The 23223-nt window shown below is 45.3% G+C and overlaps 1 protein-coding gene across 1 annotated transcript in view; it reads right to left on the bottom strand.

Annotated features, from left to right (window-relative positions):
* The window catches only part of LOC139422348 (protein tweety homolog 2-like), a 73794-nt gene extending 54420 nt beyond the window's left edge, over nucleotides 1–19374 (bottom strand). Inside the window, exons 1-2 of the mRNA XM_071173550.1 lie at nucleotides 19223–19374; nucleotides 9708–9880 (exon numbers count right to left, since the gene is read on the bottom strand). Of these exons, the coding sequence (XP_071029651.1) occupies nucleotides 9708–9880; nucleotides 19223–19351 (302 nt within the window). The 5' untranslated portion in view covers nucleotides 19352–19374. The remainder of the gene's footprint in view (nucleotides 1–9707; nucleotides 9881–19222) is intronic.
* Nucleotides 19375–23223: the final 3849 nt, after the last annotated feature.

The raw sequence follows: 23223 nt of genomic DNA, 5'->3' as shown, positions 1-23223 counted from the left end.
ATCACCCCCCACCGGAGAGCCAGAGGCAGGGAGTGGGAGAGGTGTTATGACGGAAGCACATCCTGTAAGTGTGTGTGTGTGAGAGGGAGAGGGGGAGAGAGAGAGAGAGAGAGATGTACCACTGTGCACCCTGTCTCTGGAGCATCATAACCATGATTGATACCGGTTGGTAACATAGGTAAGATGTTTTATATTCATCATATGTTTGTAAATTACTTCTCATCAGAATGTTATTTTTGTATAATACTGTGGCAGGGTTTGCAGTATCTGTTCTATGTCAAGACTAAGTTGTTTGGGCCGGAGAGAGGGGAGAGGTCAAGCGTGTATCTCTTGGCTCCACAATGTCTGTGTGCCAGTCAGTGTGTCTCTGTGATCTTGTCAAGATAGGATGGACTTGATATATACCTGTTGATATGGAGGATTTGTTTATGGTTCTGAGTTGGAGAAAAGAACATGTTTTAGGAGACAAAGCTGAACAATGAATTATGCCTGCTGTCTTATCCTGTGTGTGTCTTTGCTATAAAGGATCTCAGTTGAAATGTGGAAGGGACTCTCAGAGAATTCATTCATAGACACTGAATTGATCTGAGAGTCACAGGGTTGTGATAGAGCTCATATAATTAAAGATGGACTTTGTGATAACTAACTCTGACTGGTGTGTGATTTGCTCTCATGATTTGGTAAATAGAGGAAATTTCCACGACACCATTACTCCAGAACCCTGAGACTAGGATGGTCCTGTATCTCTACCGTCCATTACTCCAGAACCCTGAGACTAGGATGGTCCTGTCTCTCCACCGTCCATTACTCCAGAACCCTGAGACTAGGACAGTCCTGAATCTCTACCGTCCATTACTCCAGAACCCTGAGACTAGGATGGTCTGTATCTCTACCGTCCATTACTCCAGAACCCTGAGACTAGGATGGTCTGTATCTCTACTGTCCATTACTCCAGAACCCTGAGACTAGGATGGTCTGTATCTCTACCGTCCATTACTCCAGAACCCTGAGACTAGGATGGTCTGTATCTCTACTGTCCATTACTCCAGCACCCTGAGACTAGGACGGTCCTGAATCTCTACCGTCCATTACTCCAGAACCCTGAGACTAGGACGGTCCTGAATCTCTACCGTCCATTACTCCAGAACCCTGATACTAGGATGGTCTGTATCTCTACCGTCCATTACTCCAGAACTCTGAGACTAGGATGGTCTGTATCTCTACCGTCCATTACTCCAGAACCATGAGACTAGGATGGTCTGTATCTCTACCGTCCATTACTCCAGAACCCTGAGACTAGGATGGTCTGTATCTCTACCGTCCATTACTCCAGCATGCCCTGAGACTAAGACGGTCCTGTATCTCTACCGTCCATTACTCCAGCATGCCCTGAGACTAAGACGGTCCTGTATCTCTACCGTCCATTACTCCAGCATGCCCTGAGACTAGGATGGTCTGTATCTCTACCGTCCATTACTCCAGCATGCCCTGAGACTAAGACGGTCCTGTATCTCTACCGTCCATTACTCCAGAACCCTGAGACTAGGATGGTCTGTATCTCTACCGTCCATTACTCCAGAACCCTGAGACTAGGATGGTCTGTATCTCTACCGTCCATTACTCCAGAACCCTGAGACTAGGATGGTCTGTATCTCTACCGTCCATTACTCCAGAACCCTGAGACTAGGATGGTCTGTATCTCTACCGTCCATTACTCCAGAACCCTGAGACTAGGATGGTCTGTATCTCTACCGTCCATTACTCCAGAACCCTGAGACTAGGATGGTCTGTATCTCTACCGTCCATTACTCCAGAACCCTGAGACTAGGATGGTCTGTATCTCTACCGTCCATTACTCCAGAACCCTGAGACTAGGATGGTCTGTATCTCTACCGTCCATTACTCCAGCATGCCCTGGCATTATCACACCTGATTCCACTAGTCAAAGGTTTGATGATGAGTTAGTGGAATCGGGTGTGTAAAACGTGCCCCCTCTGTGTCCCCAGGACCAGGGTTAAATAACACTGAGCTATAGAGGTACAGTGCTGCTACACACATGACTTCAAAGTGGTTGTTTTCTCCCAGCTGCACTTGATCGGGATTGCCTCCTTGGCACAACGTAACCAATGGAATAGTCCCAAAAGTTCAAACCCAGCACATGCAGGCTTTATGAAATACAATTTGTACCCTGATAGCATTACTGTGCATTACTCTCTCCATCACTCTTTGCTCTCTCTGTCTCTGTCTCTCTCCATCACTCTCTGCTGTCTCTGTCTCTGTCTCTGTCTCTGTCTCTCTCTCTCTCTCTCTCTCTCTCTCTCTCTCTCTCTCTCTCTCTCTCTCTCTCTCTCTCTCTCTCTCTCTCTCTCTCTCTCTCTCTCTCTCTCTCTCTCTCTCTCTCTCTCTCTCTCTCTCTCACCCTCTCTCTCTCTCTCTCTGTCTCTCTCTCTCCATCTCTCTCTCTCTCTCTCTCTCTCTCACCCTCTCTCTCAGATCTGCATACAAAAGCTGCAATAAGATCTCTACTGAAGGAAGACACCTCAGCACACTTAAATCCATAAAGGACAGTCATTTATTCGCCAAGCGTTCAGTCACACCTTCGTCAGAGAGAGCAAATCACTTATCTAACTGCACCTTAGCTACTTTTGTTGTGTCGGGTGCAGATTTCTGCATTTCCTGCATGAGGATCTCTGTTTGCGTCCCAAATGCCAACCCATTTCCTATATAGTGTACACAGGGCTCTGGTCTAAAGCAGTGCACTGTATAGTGAATAGGGTGCCATTGGCCATAGGGCTCTTGTCTAAAGTAGTTTACTATTTCAAGGCTATAACCTACAACGAAATACATTGTGAAGCATTTGCGAGTGGGACACAATAGGCTGGTAGGGCCATAAAGCTCTCAGCATTTAAATTACATTTAGTTGTATTAAATCATTATAGTCTATAAGTTGTGACTTATTTAGAATTAAATACAAATTAAAAGAAGAATTCCTTATTAGGCTCAGTCTACAGTGCCTTTAAATTCATTTTTAGAAACATGAGTTTGGCCAGTCTGTGGCTTCATGCTCATGCAATGGTTTCTGGAGATCCGGCCAGCAGCGGAGACTATCCTCTCCACACTGGCAGGGCCAAAGGGGATGCTAAACACCCCAGGCTGGGCAGAGATAGTTTATTTATGTTTTCCATACAGTAGGTAGGCCTGAAGGATTTTAGGCTAAATAACCCAATCAAAACGGAAAGCTTCTTGAAAATGAAAATATGCCAGGCCTATTGAGCCACAATCAATTACGACCTATTGTATAAATAATAAACAAAAATAAATTAAACTTTTAAGAGATCAGATTTTTTGTAAATAAAAACTTTGCAACAATGACACAGTTATCTACACACCTCATTCCTTTCTTTTAGCACGTAGGAAGTATCCCATCATGCTTTTGGGATACGTGTCTTTTCAGATTCCGTAATGAATCTTTAGTTGTGGACACTTGTCACGTCGGCATGAAGGATCGAGAGACAGGAGCAGGAATGCGTAATAGTTTTCTAAAATTAAGCCTAAATTATGGCGTGCCGTGTAAAGGCACGGGGACGAAGACCAAACAAACACGTAACAAAACCCAGGGTTGAAACCCTAACAAAAGAGCGAGGAGCACCTCGAATAAATGACACGCCCCCACAATGATGAACACACGGGACGAGACCCGTAATCATCTGCGCAATCCACAAGGGCACGAAAGACCAAACACACAGCACAGGCACTCACACACACCAACAGACATAGATACAATAATCTACCGCCCAATGGAAACCAAAGGGCACATATATACAAATACAATCAGTGGGAATAGGGGCCAGGTGTGCGTAATGACAGTTCTGGAGGGATCAGTGACAACACTACATTACCTCACTCCCCCTCTTGGTCCTCCTTATCTTTGTAAGTGACCTTGATTTAACACCTGTGTGTTCACCAGTTTCTTTATGAACATATTTAGTGAACTCCATGACAGTAGCTAAAGCAAGGAGCGATAGCAGCACACAAATGCATGCTGGGCCGGACATGCCCTGAGCTGGTGAACTGAGCGCTACTGGAGCGGAAGAGAAGAGATCTGCACAACAGTCAAATTGGGCGAGCTCCGCTCCTCACTCCAGCCCCACTCTGCTCCACTCCAGCTCCACTCCAGCTCCACTCCACTCCTCTCTCCAGCTCCACTCCACTCCTCTCTCCAGCTCCACTCCAGCTCCACTCCGCTCCATTCCAGCTCCACTCCAGCTCCACTCCACTCCTCTCTCCAGCTCCACTTCACTCCACTCCTCTCTCCAGCTCCACTCCTCTCTCCAGCTCCACTCCACTCCTCGCTCCACTTCACTCCACTCCTCTCTCCAGCTCCACTCCACTCCTCGCTCCACTTCACTCCACACCTCACTCCACTTCACTCCGCTCCTCACTCCAGCTCCACTCCGCTCCACTCCAGCTCCACTCCAGCTCCACTCCACTCCTCTCTCCAGCTCCACTCCACTCCTCGCTCCACTTCACTCCACTCCTCGCTCCACTTCACTCCACTCCTCTCTCCAGCTCCACTCCTCTCTCCAGCTCCACTCCACTCTTCGCTCCACTTCACTCCACTCTTCGCTCCACTCCTCTCTCCAGCTCCACTCCACTCCAGCTCCACTCCACTCCTCTCTCCAGCTCCACTCCACTCCTCGCTCCACTTCACTCCACTCCAGCTCCACTCCTCTCTCCAGCTCCACTCCACTCCTCTCTCCAGCTCCACTCCACTCACATACTCTGACTCAATGATACAACAGTCACTACCTCCACCCATACCATCTAACATGTTAGGCCTGGTTGAATCATCTGAAAGAAATGTTATAATATCTGTACATTACAATTCTACCTGTGATTACAAAAGTACAATGATTCATTGCTTCAGTTTGAGATTAAGAATCAGTGGTAGACTTTGCAAGTGCATGAAGAGGTCAACTGTACAAAAGTCATATGCCTGCTTGTTGAAACTATATTTTCAGTTCCTGTTGATGCTATGTTCCAGTCTTACTTCTGCTAGCACATGATAGCAATAGGAGGAAGAAGGATTGGGATAATAATAATAACCTGAACTCCGCCTAGCAGAAACATCTTATGTATTAGCAACTATTATTTATGAGTTTATGTTGTATTAAAGTTAAGGGGCAACACCATCTTGAGAACTGAGTGTCTTGTTTGTAAATTGCTGTAAGTGTATACTCCGGATCTCCTTATTAAACAAACTAACCTCTGATCAAAGAAGTTTCCTGTGGACTTTTGTATAAACATAGGGCTGAATTCCCTTACAGATCCAACAGGCACTACCTCCACCCATACCATCTAACACGTTAGGCCTGGTTGAATGATACAACACTACCTCCACCCATACCATCTAACATGTTAGGCCTGGTTGAATGATCCAACAGTCACTACCTCCACCCATACCATCTAACATGTTAGGCCTGGTTGAATGATCCAACAGTCACTACCTCCACCCATACCATCTAACATGTTAGGCCTGGTTGAATGATACAACAGTCCAAGTTAATCAGAATAATATATTCCAATTAGAGAAGGTAATAGAATGGAATAACATGATATAACAGGAAACTGCCCGGTGACATCATCCAATCATAAAAACCCTGTGACTCATAACCCAAAGGACAGAGAAATAAAAAAGACAGGCTATTGGATTAAAGTCTTCGGGTTATAATAAAAACCATTAGACAACATAAAAACAACAGGCTATCAGTGGGCACTAGTCCTGGGGGCTGCAACGGGCATTACACACTTTTGTTCCAGCCCAGCACTAAACCTTACTAGCTATAGCGAATCAAGGACACCGTTTCCCTCCAAGGCAACGTTGAAACATCTTTCAGTAGAAGTCTCCTGTCCAACAACTCAGCCACCAGATGAGAGGAGCTACATCAGACAAACGACTGTTATTGAGCTTGTTGATTTATGGAAGACCACATCTGAAAATAACCTTGTACAGGAAACCAAACCACATTCCCAAATCACATTAACAAGAACAGGACCTCATTTAAGACCGGGACAGAGCATCCAGTCACTCAGGCTCTCGTGGAGAAGGTGAGAGGTGAGAGGTGGAGGACGGAGGTCATTAATGTGTTAGTGTCACTAGGCCTTTCCCCTATTACAGCAACCACATGGACAATTACAGAAACCAAATCAAATTGTATTGGTCACATGCGCCGAATACAACAGGTGTAGAATTCACAGTGAAATGCTTACTTACATAAACACCATAAAACACATTCCCAAAGTTACATGACCAAGGTTCCAGGTTGGCTTGGCCATTCCCAAAGTTTACATGACCAAGGTTCCAGGTTGGCTTGGCCATTCCCAAAGTTACATGACCAAGGTTCCAGGTTGGCTTGGCCATTCCCAAAGTTACATGACCAAGGTTCCAGGTTGGCTTGGCCATTCCCAAAGTTACATGACCAAGGTTCCAGGTTGGCTTGGCGGTAGAAAAGGGAAACTGATATTCACCCAAAAGTCCAGGCACACATATTACAGTTGTATTTTATTTCCTACAGGAGTAGTTAACTGAAAGCTGTGAGCCTGTTTAGTTATATCACCACAATAGTAGAGGTTTTACTAGACCAGCTGTACTGAGGAAAGGTGAAAGCCAACCAGAACGCAGACAGAGAAGGTTTCACGCAGCACTTGTTGGTTAAATAAACATTTTATTATGCTTTTCAAAATTAGATAAGATAGTATTTCATATATGGGTAGTAAGCTGAATGCTCTGTGAACACAAAGTCACGTTTGCAGTCTGGCCCCAGACAGTGAAGGGTTAACACATTTCATATCATAATACTAAGATAGTATTTCCTACAGGGGGGTAGGTTGCTGAATTGTGTGAGCTTTAAAATGTTAATGGAGTGACGTTTCTATGGGAAACAGAGAGCCGTTCAGAGCCCAGACATTCAAGAGTTTACACAGCGCTCCTTGGTCAGGCTGAACAGCATCATGCCATAGCACTTAGCACCACACTAGGTTTGGTGTAAGAGAGACCAATCAGAGCTGGGCTTGCCCCCCCCCCCCCCCCTGGAATGTTATCAGCTAACTAACTCAATTACCTTCAGCACTTAGAGCTCTGTCACAAGATTAAGCTCTTCACAGTGCCAACTCAATCAAGCACTTTGGCGAGGGGGAATAATTTGATGTTCTATTTCATTGGTAGGAGGAATAATGTGTTGTTCTCGTTCATTGGTAGGAGGAATCATTTGTTGTTCTCGTTCATTGGTAGGAGGAATCATTTGTTGTTCTCGTTCATTGGTAGGAGGAATCATTTGTTGTTCTCGTTCATTGGTAGGAGGAATCATTTGTTGTTCTCTTTCATTGGTAGGAGGAATCATTTGTTGTTCTCTTTCATTCGAAGGAGGAATCATTTGTTGTTCTCTTTCATTCGGAGGAGGAATCATTTGTTGTTCTCTTTCATTGGTAGGGGGAATCATTTGTTGTTCTCTTTCATTCGGAGGAGGAATCATTTGTTGTTCTCTTTCATTGGTAGGAGGAATCATTTGTTGTTCTCTTTCATTCGAAGGAGGAATCATTTGTTGTTCTCTTTCATTCGGAGGAGGAATCATTTGTTGTTCTCTTTCATTGGTAGGAGGAATCATTTGTTGTTCTCTTTCATTCGAAGGAGGAATCATTTGTTGTTCTCTTTCATTCGGAGGAGGAATCATTTGTTGTTCTCTTTCAAGCCCTGTAGGTCCTATAGTGATGAGGTGGGCAGCCCTACAGGTCCTATAGTGATGAGGTGGGCAGCCATACAGGTCCTATAGTGATGAGGTGGGCAGCCATACAGGTCCCATAGTGATGAGGTGGGCAGCCCTACAGGTCCTATAGTGATGAGGTGGGCAGCCATACAGGTCCTATAGTGATGAGGTGGGCAGCCCTACAGGTCCCATAGTGATGAGGTGGGCAGTCCTACAGGTCCTATAGTGATGAGGTGGGCAGCCATACAGGTCCTATAGTGATGAGGTGGGCAGCCCTACAGGTCCTATAGTGATGAGGTGGGCAGGTCCTATAGTGATGAGGTGGGCAGGTCCTATAGTGATGAGGTGGGCAGCCCAACAGGTCCTATAGTGATGAGGTGGGCAGCCCAACAGGTCCTATAGTGATGATGAGATGGGCAGCCCAACAGGTCCTATAGTGATGAGATGGGCAGCCCTACAGGTCCTATAGTGATGAGGTGGGCAGCCCAACAGGTCCTATAGTGATGAGGTGGGCAGCCCTACAGGTCCTATAGTGATGAGGTGGGCAGCCCAACAGGTCCCATAGTGATGAGGTGGGCAGCCCAACAGGTAATATAGTGATGAGGTGGGCAGCCCTACAGGTCCTATAGTGATGAGGTGGGCAGCCCAACAGGTCCTATAGTGATGAGGTGGGCAGCCCTACAGGTCCTATAGTGATGAGGTGGGCAGCCCAACAGGTCCCATAGTGATGAGGTGGGCAGCCCAACAGGTAATATAGTGATGAGGTGGGCAGCCCAACAGGTCCTATAGTGATGAGGTGGGCAGCCCTACAGGTCCTATAGTGATGAGGTGGGCAGGTCCTATAGTGATGAGGTGGGCAGGTCCTATAGTGATGAGGTGGGCAGGTCCTATAGTGATGAGGTGGGCAGGTCCTATAGTGATGAGGTGGGCAGGTCCTATAGTGATGAGGTGGGCAGGTCCTATAGTGATGAGGTGGGCAGGTCCTATAGTGATGAGGTGCGCAGCCCAAAATACAGATCCAAAAAGGGACTTTGTGCTTGTGGCAGTGAGACAATGCACAACTGCACATTGTGAATGTTGCAAACCACAATCTCAGAGGACAAAGGATAACGCCTCAATGGACACTGTTCTGTGCACACCCAGGACACATGAATAGATAGTGTAGGGTAATGTAGTCTAGTGATAGTGTAGGGTAGACAGTGCATAGTGTAGTCTGCTTTAGACACAATGAGAGCAGGACTGTCATCAGGGAACATGGTTAGTCACAGTGACCTCAGTCTACAACATCCGGTGTCAAAGTGGATCAGGCCAAAGTGACCATCTGGTCTCTCTCTCTCTCTCACCACCACTTCAGCACGTCAGCCTGTGTGTGTGAGTTAATGAGGTCAGAGGTCAACTCCTGAATGTCAAAGATCACATCAAAGCCTTTTCCAAGAACACATGAGGGCGGTCTAGGGTTGTCCAATTCCCCTCCTGGAGTTTCACTCCAACCCTAAACACTTTATTTGACTAATTAGCTGCTGGCCAGGACCTTGATTAGCTATACCGGCTGTGGTACATCACTATCACAGAACCAGAGTTGTAGAACCCTGATCGAGACACTAAAGGAGCCCCACATACTAGATTTGGTTTGCTTCTAGTGGAACTTGGCTAGGTGAAGTGAACGTCTGTGCCTTGCATACTGCCTTTAAAAGACCTTGGCTTGTAATGCTGTAATATAAGACAACACCTCTCACCATAGCATGAACCTCACCCGGGACAGACTGAAGAAAGGTCCCTGTAACACTACTACTGTAGTACAGTACTGTTAGATACAATCAGTTACAGTGGTACCACTCACCATAGGATGAACCTCACCCGGGACAGACTGAAGAAAGGTCCCTGTAACACTACTACTGTAGTACAGTACTGTTAGATACAATCAGTTACAGTGGTACTACTCACCATAGGATGAGCCCAGTGATGACAGCGGTCCAGGAGACACAGCAGGAGTCAGGCCTCTTGGTCTCCTCCTCCTCCTCCTTCCTGCAGCAGCACACACTGGTCAGGTAGACAGACAGCAGCAGGAGGCTCAGGACTAGTCCAGCAGCTGATATACAGGCTAGGAAGACCAGAGACTGGGGGAGGACGGGGAGGGAGGGAGGGAGGGAGGGAGGGAGGGAGGGAGGGAGGGAGGGAGGGAGGGAGGGAGGGAGGGAGGGAGGGAGGGAGGGAGGGAGGGAGGGAGGGAGGGAGGGAGGGAAACAGAGAGATGAGCATGTTATAATACATGTATTATTGACTAATAACAAGAAAAATACAACTGCCACACTGAGAGAACTTATTTGCAAAGCACCATTTCTTCAGACAACCAGCATTTATTATCATGTCAGGGCCTGAGTTGATACAAGCCCTGTGATTGGTTACTGTGTAGAGTGACCCCACTCTGACGGAAAGGGAGACACTGGAATCAAGTGAGTCTAATATGAAAAGATATACTGGGTCAAAAGTCACGTTGGTTTCATCAGTCATCATCACTAGCAGGTCTCTGTGTGAAGCCAGAGATAGGGAGAGAGAGAAGGGGAGGGAGAGAGAGATGGGGGAGGGGAGAGAGAGAGAGACAGAGAGAGAGAGAGAGAGAGAGAGAGAGAGAAAGAAGGGGAGGGAGAGAGAGAAGGGGAGGGAGAGATAGATGGGGGAGGGGAGAGAGATAGAGACAGAGACAGAAAGAGAGAGAGAGCTGGGGGGAGGGGGTGGCTCACTGAATATACCCCAGGATTGTGTTCAGTAGGGTACAAAGTAGCAAGTATTAAAAATCCAAAAATGAACATGAAGGTTTCTCATTGGACAAGTCTAGGTATTCAATCTCTGTGTTATCAGTTTGGTGTTTAATGAACATGACCTGGTGTTGGTGGTTTAAGAGATACCTGGGGTCTAATGAACATGACCTGGTGTTGCTGGTTTAAGAGATACCTGGGGTCTAATGAATATGACCTGGTGTTGCTGGTTTAAGAGATACCTGGGGTCTAATGAACATGACCTGGTGTTGCTGGTTTAAGAGATACCTGGGGTCTAATGAATATGACCTGGTGTTGCTGGTTTAAGAGATACCTGGGGTGTAATGAACATGACCTGGTGTTGCTGGTTTAAGAGATACCTGGGGTCTATTGGACTAATACTATTAACATGTGTCATTCAACAGACACTTTTATCCAAAGCAACTTACAGTCATGCTCGCCAACATGTATCCATTTTACATATGGGTAGCCCCGGGTCTCTGACCCACAACCCTGGTGGTGTAAGCACCACTCTCTACCATCTGACCCACAACCCTGGTGGTGTAAGCACCACTCTCTACCATCTGACCCACAACCCTGGTGGTGTAAGCACCACTCTCTACCATCTGATCCACAACCCTGGTGGTGTAAGCACCACTCTCTACCATCTGACCCACAACCCTGGTGGTGTAAGCACCACTCTCTACTATCTGATCCACAACCCTGGTGGTGTAAGCACCACTCTCTACCATCTGACCCACAACCCTGGTGGTGTAAGCACCACTCTCTACCATCTGACCCACAACCCTGGTGGTGTAAGCACCACTCTCTACCATCTGATCCACAACCCTGGTGGTGTAAGCACCACTCTCTACCATCTGATCCACAACCCTGGTGGTGTAAGCACCACTCTCTACCATCTGATCCACAACCCTGGTGGTGTAAGCACCACTTTCTACCATCTGATCCACAACCCTGGTGGTGTAAGCACCACTCACTACCATCTGATCCACACATTAATTGGGTGTTAGTGGAGGAAACAGTGCTGATCAGAGGCTGCTGGAGTCTCAGCTCAACGTCAGGTGACAAAACGGCCTCCCTCCAAAACAGTCTTGTGATTCCCTGACTGAGGTTACCCTCAGAGCATGAATGATGGAGGGATAGCCAGTGTAGGAAAGGAGAGAGAGTGAGAGAGAGAGAGAGAGCGAGCGAGAACGAGAGCGAGAGAGAGAGAGAGGGACAGAGAGAGAACGAGAGAGAGAGAGAGAGAGAGAGAGAGGGACAGAGATAGAACGAGAGAGAGAGAGAGAGAGAGGGACAGAGATAGAACGAGAGAGAGAGAGAGAGAGAGGGACAGAGAGGGGTATAGAAAGCAGAACATGGGGGGTCTACTGTAGCCATATGTCTTTGTTTTTGAGATTAGGTACGCCGGAAGTTTGTACCTTTCATTTCGATGAAAGTGATCAAACATAGTGTACTACACAAGTACAACTACACACAGCCATTTACACAAGTACAACTACACACAGCCATTTACACAAGTACAACTACACACAGCCATTTACACAAGTACAACTACACACACAGCCATTTACACAAGTACAACTACACACACAGCCATTTACACAAGTACAACTACACACAGCCATTTACACAAGTACAACTACACACAGCCATTTACACAAGTACAACTACACTCAGCCATTTACAGAAATACAAATACACACACAGCCATTTACAGAAGTTGACAAAAGTTCAGCCCATGGTTTGGAGTGTTGAGGAGTTCAAAATTCAAGAACTGAAATAAAAGCCAAGTGGAACCATGGGGTTTTGGCCAAATATGGATGACTCTCAAATAGCACCCTATTCCCTATATAGTGCACTACTTTTGACTAGAGCCCTATGGGCCCATGTTGTTTCTCCACACTCCTACCTGGCATGGTTTCATGACTCTAACAAGTTACTGTTTGTCTCCACAGAACCTTTGCTGATTCAATTTGACTGATCAAGTTATGGGTTCTGGCATCATGTTCTGACCACGGTCTTGACCAAGGTTTCAGATTCAGACAGGGCCGAGCAGCGGAAACTAAAGTCTCATGTAATATTTCTCATCCAACCAGCGTCTAAATCACTGTAACTACCTGTATTTGGGGCTCCCGTGTGGCAAAGTGGTCTAAGACGCTAGTTCCATTCAGACTGTATCACAGTGGTCTAAGGCCCTGGTTCCATTCAGACTGTATCACAGTGGTCTAAGACCCTGGTTCCACTCCAGACTGTATCACAGTGGTCTAAGACCCTGGTTCCATTCAGACTGTATCACAGTGGTCTAAGGCCCTGGTTCCATTCAGACTGTATCACAGTGGTCTAAGACCCTGGTTCCATTCCAGACTGTATCACAGTGGTCTAAGACCCTGGTTCCATCCCATCACAGTGGTCTAAGACCCTGGTTCCATTCCATCATAGTGGTCTAAGACCCTGGTGCCATTCCAGACTGTATCACAGTGGTCTAAGACCCTGGTTCCATCCCATCACAGTGGTCTAAGACCCTGGTTCCATTCTATCATAGTGGTCAAGACCCTGGTTCCATTCCAGACTGTATCACAGTGGTCTAAGACCCTGGTTCCATCCCATCACAGTGGTCTAAGACCCTGGTTCCATTCCATCATAGTGGTCTAAGACCCTGGTTCCATTCCATCATAGTGGTCTAAGACCCTGGTTTCATTCCAGACTGTATCACAGTGGTCTAAGACCCTGGTTCCATTCAGACTGTATCACAGTGGTCTAAGACCCTGGTTCATTCCATCACAGTGGTCTAAGACCCTGGTTCCATTCCATCACAGTGGTCTAAGACCCTGGTTCCATTCAGCCTGTATCACAGTGGTCTAAGACCCTGGTTCCATTCCAGACTGTATCATAGTGGTCTAAGACCCTGGTTCCATTCCATCACAGTGGTCTAAGACCCTGTTTCCATTCCAGACTTTATCACAGTGGTCTAAGACCCTGGTTCCATTCCAGACTGTATCATAGTGGTCTAAGACCCTGGTTCCATTCAGACTGTATCACAGTGGTCTAAGACCCTGGTTCCATTCAGACTGTATCACAGTGGTCTAAGACCCTGGTTCCATTCCAGACTGTATCACAGTGGTCTAAGACCCTGGTTCCATTCAGCCTGTATCACAGTGGTCTAAGGCCCTGCATCTCAGTACTAGAGGAGTCACTACAGACCCTGGTTCCATTCCAGACTGTATCACAGTGGTCTAAGACCCTGTTTCCATTCCAGACTGTATCACAGTGGTCTAAGACCCTGGTTCCATTCCATCACAGTGGTCTAAGACCCTGGTTCCATTCCATCACAGTGGTCTAAGACTCTGTTTCCATTCCAGACTGTATCACAGTGGTCTAAGGCCCTGGTTCCATTCCAGACTGTATCACAGTGGTCTAAGGCCCTGCATCTCAGTACTAGAGGAGTCACTACAGACCCTGGTTCCATTCCAGACTGTATCACAGTGGTCTAAGACCCTGTTTCCATTCCAGACTGTATCACAGTGGTCTAAGACCCTGGTTCCATTCCAGACTGTATCACAACCGGCCGTGATTGGGAGTCCCATAGGGCGGTGCACAATTTGCCCCGCGTCATCCGGGTTTGGCCGGTGTAGGCCGTCACTGTTAACTGACTTGCCTAGTTCAATATAATAAATGTAACCATGTAAGTCATTGAGAACACATCCTCTTCCACACCAATGATGGGGAAAGTAAGATAAAACTGCTATTCAAACTCCTGTGGTAAAACTCCTGGACCCAAACAAGAGTTCAACTGTACCAAGTCATTAAAGTGATCATATTCTGGGCTCTGTCCTCAATCCCACCTCTCCATCTGAAATGGTCCCGTTGGTCCAGAAGGATGTGCCAGCAGGAGGAAGGTCCACGTTGTTCACAACTGCTTTAGAAGATAATCTGACCGTGTTACATATCATGTGGTCTTTAATCACAGAGGACAGACTACGCTGTTACACATCATGTGGTCTTTAATCACAGAGGACAGACTACGGTGTTACACATCATGTGGTCTTTAATCACAGAGGACAGACTACGGTAGTCTTTAATCACAGAGGACAGACTACGCTGTTGCACATCATGTGGTCTTTAATCACAGAGGACAGACTACGGTGTTACACATCATGTAGTCTTTAATCACAGAGGACAGACTACGGTGTTACACATCATGTGGTATTTAATCACAGAGGACAGACTACGGTGTTACACATCATGTGGTCTTTAATCACAGAGGACAGACTACGGTGTTACACATCATGTGGTCTTTAATCACAGAGGACAGACTACGGTAGTCTTTAATCACAGAGGACAGACTACGGTAGTCTTTAATCACAGAGGACAGACTACGGTGTTACACATCATGTGGTCTTAATCACAGAGGACAGACTACGGTGTTACACATCATGTGGTCTTAATCACAGAGGACAAACTACGCTGTTACACATCATGTGGTCTTTAATCACAGAGGACAGACTACGGTGTTACACATCATGTGGTCTTTAAACACAGAGGACAGACTACGCTGTTACTACTTACACAGACATACTAAACTCAGAGACAGACACACAGTCAGACAGAGAAGTGAATCTGTTAGCATCACACTGCCTCCATTGACCTGTCTATTCAGCAACACAGGTCAATATCACAATGTAAAGTAGTATAGAGGTACTACAACACACAACAGCAGCATTCACAAACAACCCCCACACAGAGAAGTGATGCTGCATGCTCACACAATCACCAGGCTGTGAACGATAACAGCTTAGAAGATGTGGTTTACAACATCAGAGTCAGTAAAGAGGTGTTTTATGACATGTTTATGACTCATTTCTTTCCCACCTGTTCACATCAAATGGAACTTTTGTGTTTAGCTTTGAGGTACACGGAGAGAAACTCGAGCTGAAGTTATTTTCAAATAGGCACTTAGAGATGCCAAAAACATTTAACAAACTCTACAACACATACAATTCACAAGACAAAAATCTAATCAAGGCGACGCAAAACCAACTAAATTACTGCACAATACGTACATTCTAGAAAAACAGCCACATTCCTCAGGAAGTAGTTCCCCGATCAGTAGTTTAAATGGCAATTGGACGCTATGGGACTTTAATGAGGACCAGACAACCTTTTTTGATACAGGAAGCAGTGATGCATGTTAAAACTGTCGTCTGTGATGAAGCGAAGGGCGCTATGCTAGACGGCATTCACTGCCAGACTAGTGGCTGCTGCAATCTGGGAAATAGTGTCACCATAGTCAAGAACTGGCAGGAAAGTTGACTGTACAATCTGCTTCCTGCTGTTTAGGGAGAGGCAATTCCTATTTCTAAAAAAAGTAGCCTACTTTAAATCATAGCTTTTTAACTAGCTCATCTGTATGTTTCTTAAACATTGAGTCTTTGTCAATCCAAATGCTAAGATATACAGTATATATATATATATTTATTTGTTTTATCTTTATTTAACCAGGCAAGTCAGTTAAGAACAAATTCTTATTTACAATGACGGCCTAGGAACAGTGGGGGGATTTGAACTTGCAACCTTCCGGTTACTAGTCCAACACTCTAAACACTAGGCTACCCTGCCGCCCCATATAGATGGAACCTGATCAATGGGGGAGCTAATTTACAACATGTCATTTACAACTGCACACTGGCCAAGATAAGCATATATAGTGTTATATAGTGGTAACCAGTGTTATGTAGTGGTAACCAGTGTTATGTAGTGGTAACCAGTGTTATGTAGTGGTAACCAGTGTTATGTAGTGGTAACCAGTGTTATGTAGTGGTACGCAGTGTTATGTAGTGGTAACCAGTGTTATGTAGTGGTAGCCAGTGTTATGTAGTTATAGCCAGTGTTATGTAGTGGTAACCAGTGTTATGTAGTGGTAACCAGTGTTATGTCTTAATAACCAGTGTTATGTAGTGGTAACCAGTGTTATGTAGTGGTAGCCAGTGTTATGTAGTTATAGCCAGTGTTATGTAGTGGTAACCAGTGTTATGTAGTGGTAACCAGTGTTATGTAGTGGTAACCAGTGTTATGTAGTGGTAACCAGTGTTATGTCTTAATAACCAGTGTTATGTAGTGGTAACCAGTGTTATGTAGTGGTAGCCAGTGTTATGTAGTGGTAACCAGTGTTATGTAGGTAGTATGTAGTGGTAACCAGTGTTATGTAGTGGTAACCAGTGTTATGTAGTTATAACCAGTGTTATGTAGTGGTAACCAGTGTTATGTAGTGGTAACCAGTGTTATGTAGTGGTAACCAGTGTTATGTAGTGGTAACCAGTGTTATGTAGTGGTAACCAGTGTCATGTAGTGGTAACCAGTGTTATGTAGTGGTAACCAGTGTTATGTAGTTATAGCCAGTGTTATGTAGTGGTAACCAGTGTTATGTAGTGGTAACCAGTGTTATGTAGTAGTAACCAGTGTTATGTAGTGGTAACCAGTGTTATGTAGTGGTAACCAGTGTTATGTAGTGGTAACCAGTGTTATGTAGTGATACCCAGTGTTATGTAGTGGTAACCAGTGTTATGTAGTGGTAGCCAGTGTTATGTAGTTATAGCCAGTGTTATGTAGTGGTAACCAGTGTTATGTAGTGGTAACCAGTGTTATGTCTTAATAACCGGTGTTATGTAGTGGTAACCAGTGCTATGTAGTGGTAGCCAGTGTTATGTAGTTATAGCCAGTGTTATGTAGTGGTAACCAGTGGTATGTAGTGGTAACCAGTGTTATGTAGTGGTAACCAGTGTTATGTCTTAATAACCAGTGTTATGTAGTGGTAACCAGTGTTATGTAGTGGTAACCAGTGTTATGTAGTGGTAACCAGTGTTATGTAGTGGTAACCAGTGTTATGTAGTGGTAACCAGTGTTATGTAGTGGTAACCAGTGTTATGTAGGTAGTATGTAGTGGTAACCAGTGTTATGTAGTGGTAACCAGTGTTATGTAGTTATAACCAGTGTTATGTAGTGGTAACCAGTGTTATGTAGTGGTAACCAGTGTTATGTAGTGGTAACCAGTGTTATGTAGTGGTAACCAGTGTTATGTAGTGGTAACCAGTGTCATGTAGTGGTAACCAGTGTTATGTAGTGGTAACCAGTGTTATGTAGTTATAGCCAGTGTTATGTAGTGGTAACCAGTGTTATGTAGTGGTAACCAGTGTTATGTAGTCCAGTGTTATGTAGTGGTAACCAGTGTTATGTAGTGGTATCCAGTGTTATGTAGTGGTAACCAGTGTTATGTAGTGGTAACCAGTGTTATGTAGTGGTAACCAGTGTTATGTAGTGGTAACCAGTGTTATGTAGTGGTAACCAGTGTTATGTAGTGGTAACCAGTGTTATGTAGTTATAACCAGTGTTATGTAGTGGTAGCCAGTGTTATGTAGTGGTAACCAGTGTTATGTAGTGGTAACCAGTGTTATGTAATGGTAACCAGTGCTATGTAGTGTTAACCTCTGTGTTATGTAGTTATAACCAGTGTTATGTAGTGGTAACCAGTGTTATGTAGTGGTAACCAGTGTTATGTAGTGGTAACCAGTGTTATGTAGTGGTAACCAGTGTTATGTAGTGGTAACCAGTGTTATGTAGTGGTAACCAGTGTTATGTAGTGGTAACCAGTGTTATGTCTTAATAACCAGTGTTATGTAGTGGTAACCAGTGTTATGTAGTTATAACCAGTGTTATGTAGTGAGATATGGGGCTGTGTCTAGCAAGTGTCCTGGAGCAGGAGTACTGATCTATATAGGATCAGTTTTGCCCCTTAGATCACAATGAATAGGATTACATGGACGGGGGGGGCTGATCCTAGATCAGCAATCCTATTGTGAGAAGCTTAACACATATTCATCTATGGAGCACTACTGCAATAAAGAAGACAACCAGGAACATGCCCAGTCTCAGACACTGAAGGCTGGTAACAGACAACCAACCAGCCAGATTGGCACTAGTTTGGCTACCAGTCTTTTTAGATAACATTCCACTCTTTGCCACTAATTTGCCAAAGACAGGAGTGGAATGTAATGGCTTAACAGAGAAGGCAACCAGGCCTTCTCAGGACATCTGGAGATGTCAATACTAAAACGGATGTGATTTAATGTTTTTTTTTTTTACCTTTATTTAACTAACAAGTCAGTTAAGAACAAATTCTTATTTTCAATGACGGCCTAGGAACAGTGTTCTGTTCAGGGGCAGAACGACAGATTTGTACCTTGTCAGATCTTGCAACCTTCCGGTTACTAGTCCAACGCTCTAACCACTAGGCTACCCTGCCGCCCCAATATAAAGATGCACTCTGCTCATATCTTCATTTTGCTACGTCCTATTGAACATGCCACAGTGATGTTAGGAGAGAATAGAGAGAATAAAGTGTGTTCACTTCATTAAAAGTTAAACTGTGCAGAGTTGGTGCTGATGGAAATACATCCTATAGCAATGTGGGAAATTACGTAAGTAAAATTCAAAACAGTCTTCAGCTAAAGACAAATTATGTATTTCATTTTCCAAATAAATTGTTAAATCTTTGAACAACAAAGTCGTTTCAAATAATTTGTCTAGATATGTGGCCTGTCAGTGAAGGTCTTTCAGTGAGCCCTCTCTCTAGTCTAGAAGAGAAACGTGGCCGCGCTTTACGCGCAGCGGGTAGTAGGTACCAACCTGCTGGTAGCTCGCCTCCCCGGGTCTGAAGGTGTTATCAACGGGCTGGAAGGTGAAGTTGAAGTGGGGGAAATTGTGCAGCCAGTAGGTCCACCATGGGGCGATATAGTCCAGCCGTGCCGTGGCCATTCCTTATAACAAAAAGTGCTTCTGGACCCTTAAAATCTCATTCGAGAACTCGAGACCCCGTCAGTATAGCCTAATCCTCGGTTCTGGACAAAAACAAATCATGAATCCGCGACTTCTTGTTGGAAAACACTTTACAATGTAGCGCAGGAGAATAAACAATACAAAACTACTTCCTTTGACTCTTTGCCCTCAGAACAAGGCATTACAACAGCATTATATCGGTATCTCCGTGGTCCCGTGTCGTGATCTGCAGATAGACAGCTGTTTTAACTTCTCGGAGGCGCATTCACGGGTGAGCTCGTTCCAGTAGAAGCCGCTTTTTCTGACTGGACCGCGCGCGACGCGCACTCATCCAAGGCACGAGACTGACTGACGATAGCGCCCTTCAATACACAGTGCGTGACCGGTTTTAAACCATTTACAGCTGCGGTCAAGAAAGCATAACCTAGTGGAAAATTATATGGCTACAGTGAAGACGATGCGGATAATACATTCAGGTCATGAAATTAAATATATAATGATGATGATGGTATTAGAATAAAACCCATAGGCCATCTCATATCTGTAATAAAACTGCCTGTTATCAGAGCAGAATGTATCTCATGTAATCCGACGGCTAAAACTGGATAGAGCACTATAGTAGTGAACCATTGATGAAAGGCTGTGGTTTGTGTGAGTGTGGTGTATGTTCTGATAATACCGGTAAGGCTGGCAAGCATTTGAACGGAGGCAGCGCTAGGCCTAAACGTGCTACGTGGTCAATCTGTCGTCTGTATTGGCCGTGCAGTATTTACGGTGATAATTTTGTTTTTTTTATTTAACTAGGCAAGTCAGTTAAGAACAAATTCTTATTTACAATGACGCCTACCCCGGGTAAACCCGGAAGACACGCGCTCTGGGCCAATTGTGCGCCACCCTATGAGACTCCCAATCACGGCCGGATGTGATACAGCCTGGATTTGAGGATTCAAACCAGGGACTGTAGTGACACCACTAGAACCGAGATGCAGTGCCTTAGACCACTGCTCCACTCGGGAGCCCGTAATAGGGACTCTCAACCAGGGACTCTCATCTCATAAGTCAGACCCTCATACTTCTTGCGCTTCGCAGAGCAGCTCGGAGCTGTTGTGAATGAAGTGAGTTTGCATGTATACAGGACCTCCCGCCGCCCCCACCTACCGTCAAACAATCACACCAATGCGACCCTATATGGAGCCCACCGCATTGTTACAAAATTTGGGAGGCTCGTGGCGATGCGGTACAGAGTTCAAGTTGGCCTCTGCAGTATAAGTTGTCTTTCAGTTACATTGGTTAATTTGACACAATCATTGAATTCTGTTTCGCAGCCCATGTGGGAATTATTTAATTAACAGTGCCATGTCAGGACACAACAACAAAAGGACATACATTGAAAAAAACAGAGGCTACTTCCATTTGATTTGGGTCCTAAAATGTATCATGCGACACACACCAGATGTGTACCATGGTCTGCTAACTGCCAACCTCGTTGTAGTTATGGGGCATTCTGCTAACTGCCAACCTCGTTGTAGTTACGGGACAATCTGCTAACTGCCAACCTCGTTGTAGTTACGGGACATTCTGCTAACTGCCAACCTTGTTGTAGTTACGGGACATTCTGCTAACTGCCAACCTTGTAGTTACGGGACATTCTGCTAACTGCCAACCTCGTTGTAGTTACGGGACATTCTGCTAACTGCCAACCTCGTTGTAGTTACGGGACATTCTGCTAACTGCCAACCTCGTGGTAGTTACGGGACATTCTGCTAACTGCCAACCTCGTTGTAGTTACGGGACATTCTGCTAACTGCCAACCTCGTTGTAGTTACGGGACATTCTGCTAACTGCCAACCTCGTTGTAGTTACGGGACATTCTGCTAACTGCCAACCTCGTTGTAGTTATGGGGCATTCTGCTAACTGCCAACCTCGTTGTAGTTACGGGACATTCTGCTAACTGCCAACCTCGTTGTAGTTACGGAACATTCTGCTAACTGCCAACCTCGTTGTAGTTACGGGGCATTCTGCTAACTGCCAACCTCGTTGTAGTTACGGGACATTCTGCTAACTGCCAACCTCGTTGTAGTTACGGGACATTCTGCTAACTGCCAACCTCGTTGTAGTTACGGGACATTCTGCTAACTGCCAACCTCGTTGTAGTTACGGGACATTCTGCTAACTGCCAACCTCGTTGTAGTTACGGGACATTCTGCTAACTGCCAACCTCGTTGTAGTTACGGGACATTCTGCTAACTGCCAACCTCGTTGTAGTTACGGGACATTCTGCTAACTGCCAACCTCGTTGTAGTTACGGGACATTCTGCTAACTGCCAACCTTGTTGTAGTTACGGGACATTCTGCTAACTGCCAACCTTGTAGTTACGGGACATTCTGCTAACTGCCAACCTCGTTGTAGTTACGGGACATTCTGCTAACTGCCAACCTCGTTGTAGTTACGGGACATTCTGCTAACTGCCAACCTCGTTGTAGTTACGGGACATTCTGCTAACTGCCAACCTCGTTGTAGTTACGGGACATTCTGCTAACTGCCAACCTCGTTGTAGTTACGGGACATTCTGCTAACTGCCAACCTCGTTGTAGTTACGGGACATTCTGCTAACTGCTAACCTCGTTGTTGTTACGGGACATTCTGCTAACTGCCAACCTCGTTGTAGTTACGGGACATTCTGCTAACTGCCAACCTCGTTGTAGTTACGGGACATTCATGTGCTCATGGGGAAAGTGGGAAACGGTGAAGTCGGAAGCAATAAATCCAACTCAAAGAATGCACCAGTAGCCCATTCACCATTTATATGACTATTTAATAACCCAATTCAACCCACATGTGGAAGCAATGCATTTAAAATCACGGAGGATAACACAAAAACACGTTTAACAAAGTATTTCCAGTGGGATCCTCTTGCAGGCCTGCTATATAAATGATCACGGAGTAAAGTGTATGGATGCATGGATCATGTGTGTGGTGCTAATTAGTACTAAGGTAAGTAGACTGTTACACACATGTTATCTGATGTGTGCTGGCGTGATGTTACTGAGATGAACGTGCATGAATGACTAGGCCTGTGTTCGTGTATAGGCCTATCGCCGTGTCAGTGCTTCTTACTCCGTAGGGCACGGAGTAGATATTGCACAGAGTAGATATTTTCATGTGAGCTGTTTTACGGTCAGCTCAATGTAGGCTGATATCTCGGCTACCAGCCACTTGATTCATCTTGATAACTGATATTTTAAGATGCCTCCTGACATCAGTAACGGAATGCCTTATAGGCCTGCACCTGCTCTGGAATCCATAGGAAGTCCGGGGAAACTACAGGTGTACTGTAGTATCTATCTATCTATCTATCTATCTATCTATCTATCTATCTATCTATCTATCTATCTATCTATCTATCTATCTATCTATCTATCTATCTATCTATCTATCTATCTCCTCTAATCCTCATTTAATTGGCTAGTGGGGAATCTATTTCACTTCACATTAGTAATCATATTATTAAAACATACACAAACATTTTCTGGGTTTCTGAGGTCAATGAGATCAGGCCCACCATTAGACCTACAACAGAGCCAGAGAGAAAGTGTGTGTGAGAGAGAGAGACATAGTGAAAGAGGACAGACAGACAGACAGGTGTAGATGAAGCTTGACCTCTGGTGGAGATTAAAGAGAAGTGCAGCAAACAGATATGAGTTGATTAATGTCTCTCTTTTTCTCTCTTAGAGACTGACAAGGAGAGAATGAACCAGATGGTGGCAGCACAAGATAGCTCATGTAACCTAGTTCAGAGAGAGAGAGAGAGGGGAGAGGACTGGAGAGAGAGGGAAAGAGAGGACTGGA

The sequence above is a fragment of the Oncorhynchus clarkii genome, chromosome 12 (assembly GCF_045791955.1).
Source record: "Oncorhynchus clarkii lewisi isolate Uvic-CL-2024 chromosome 12, UVic_Ocla_1.0, whole genome shotgun sequence".
Classification (NCBI taxonomy): Eukaryota; Metazoa; Chordata; class Actinopteri; order Salmoniformes; family Salmonidae; genus Oncorhynchus; species Oncorhynchus clarkii.
Note: the sequence above shows the minus strand (reverse complement) of the source record. Positions and strands in the feature narration are given on the sequence as shown.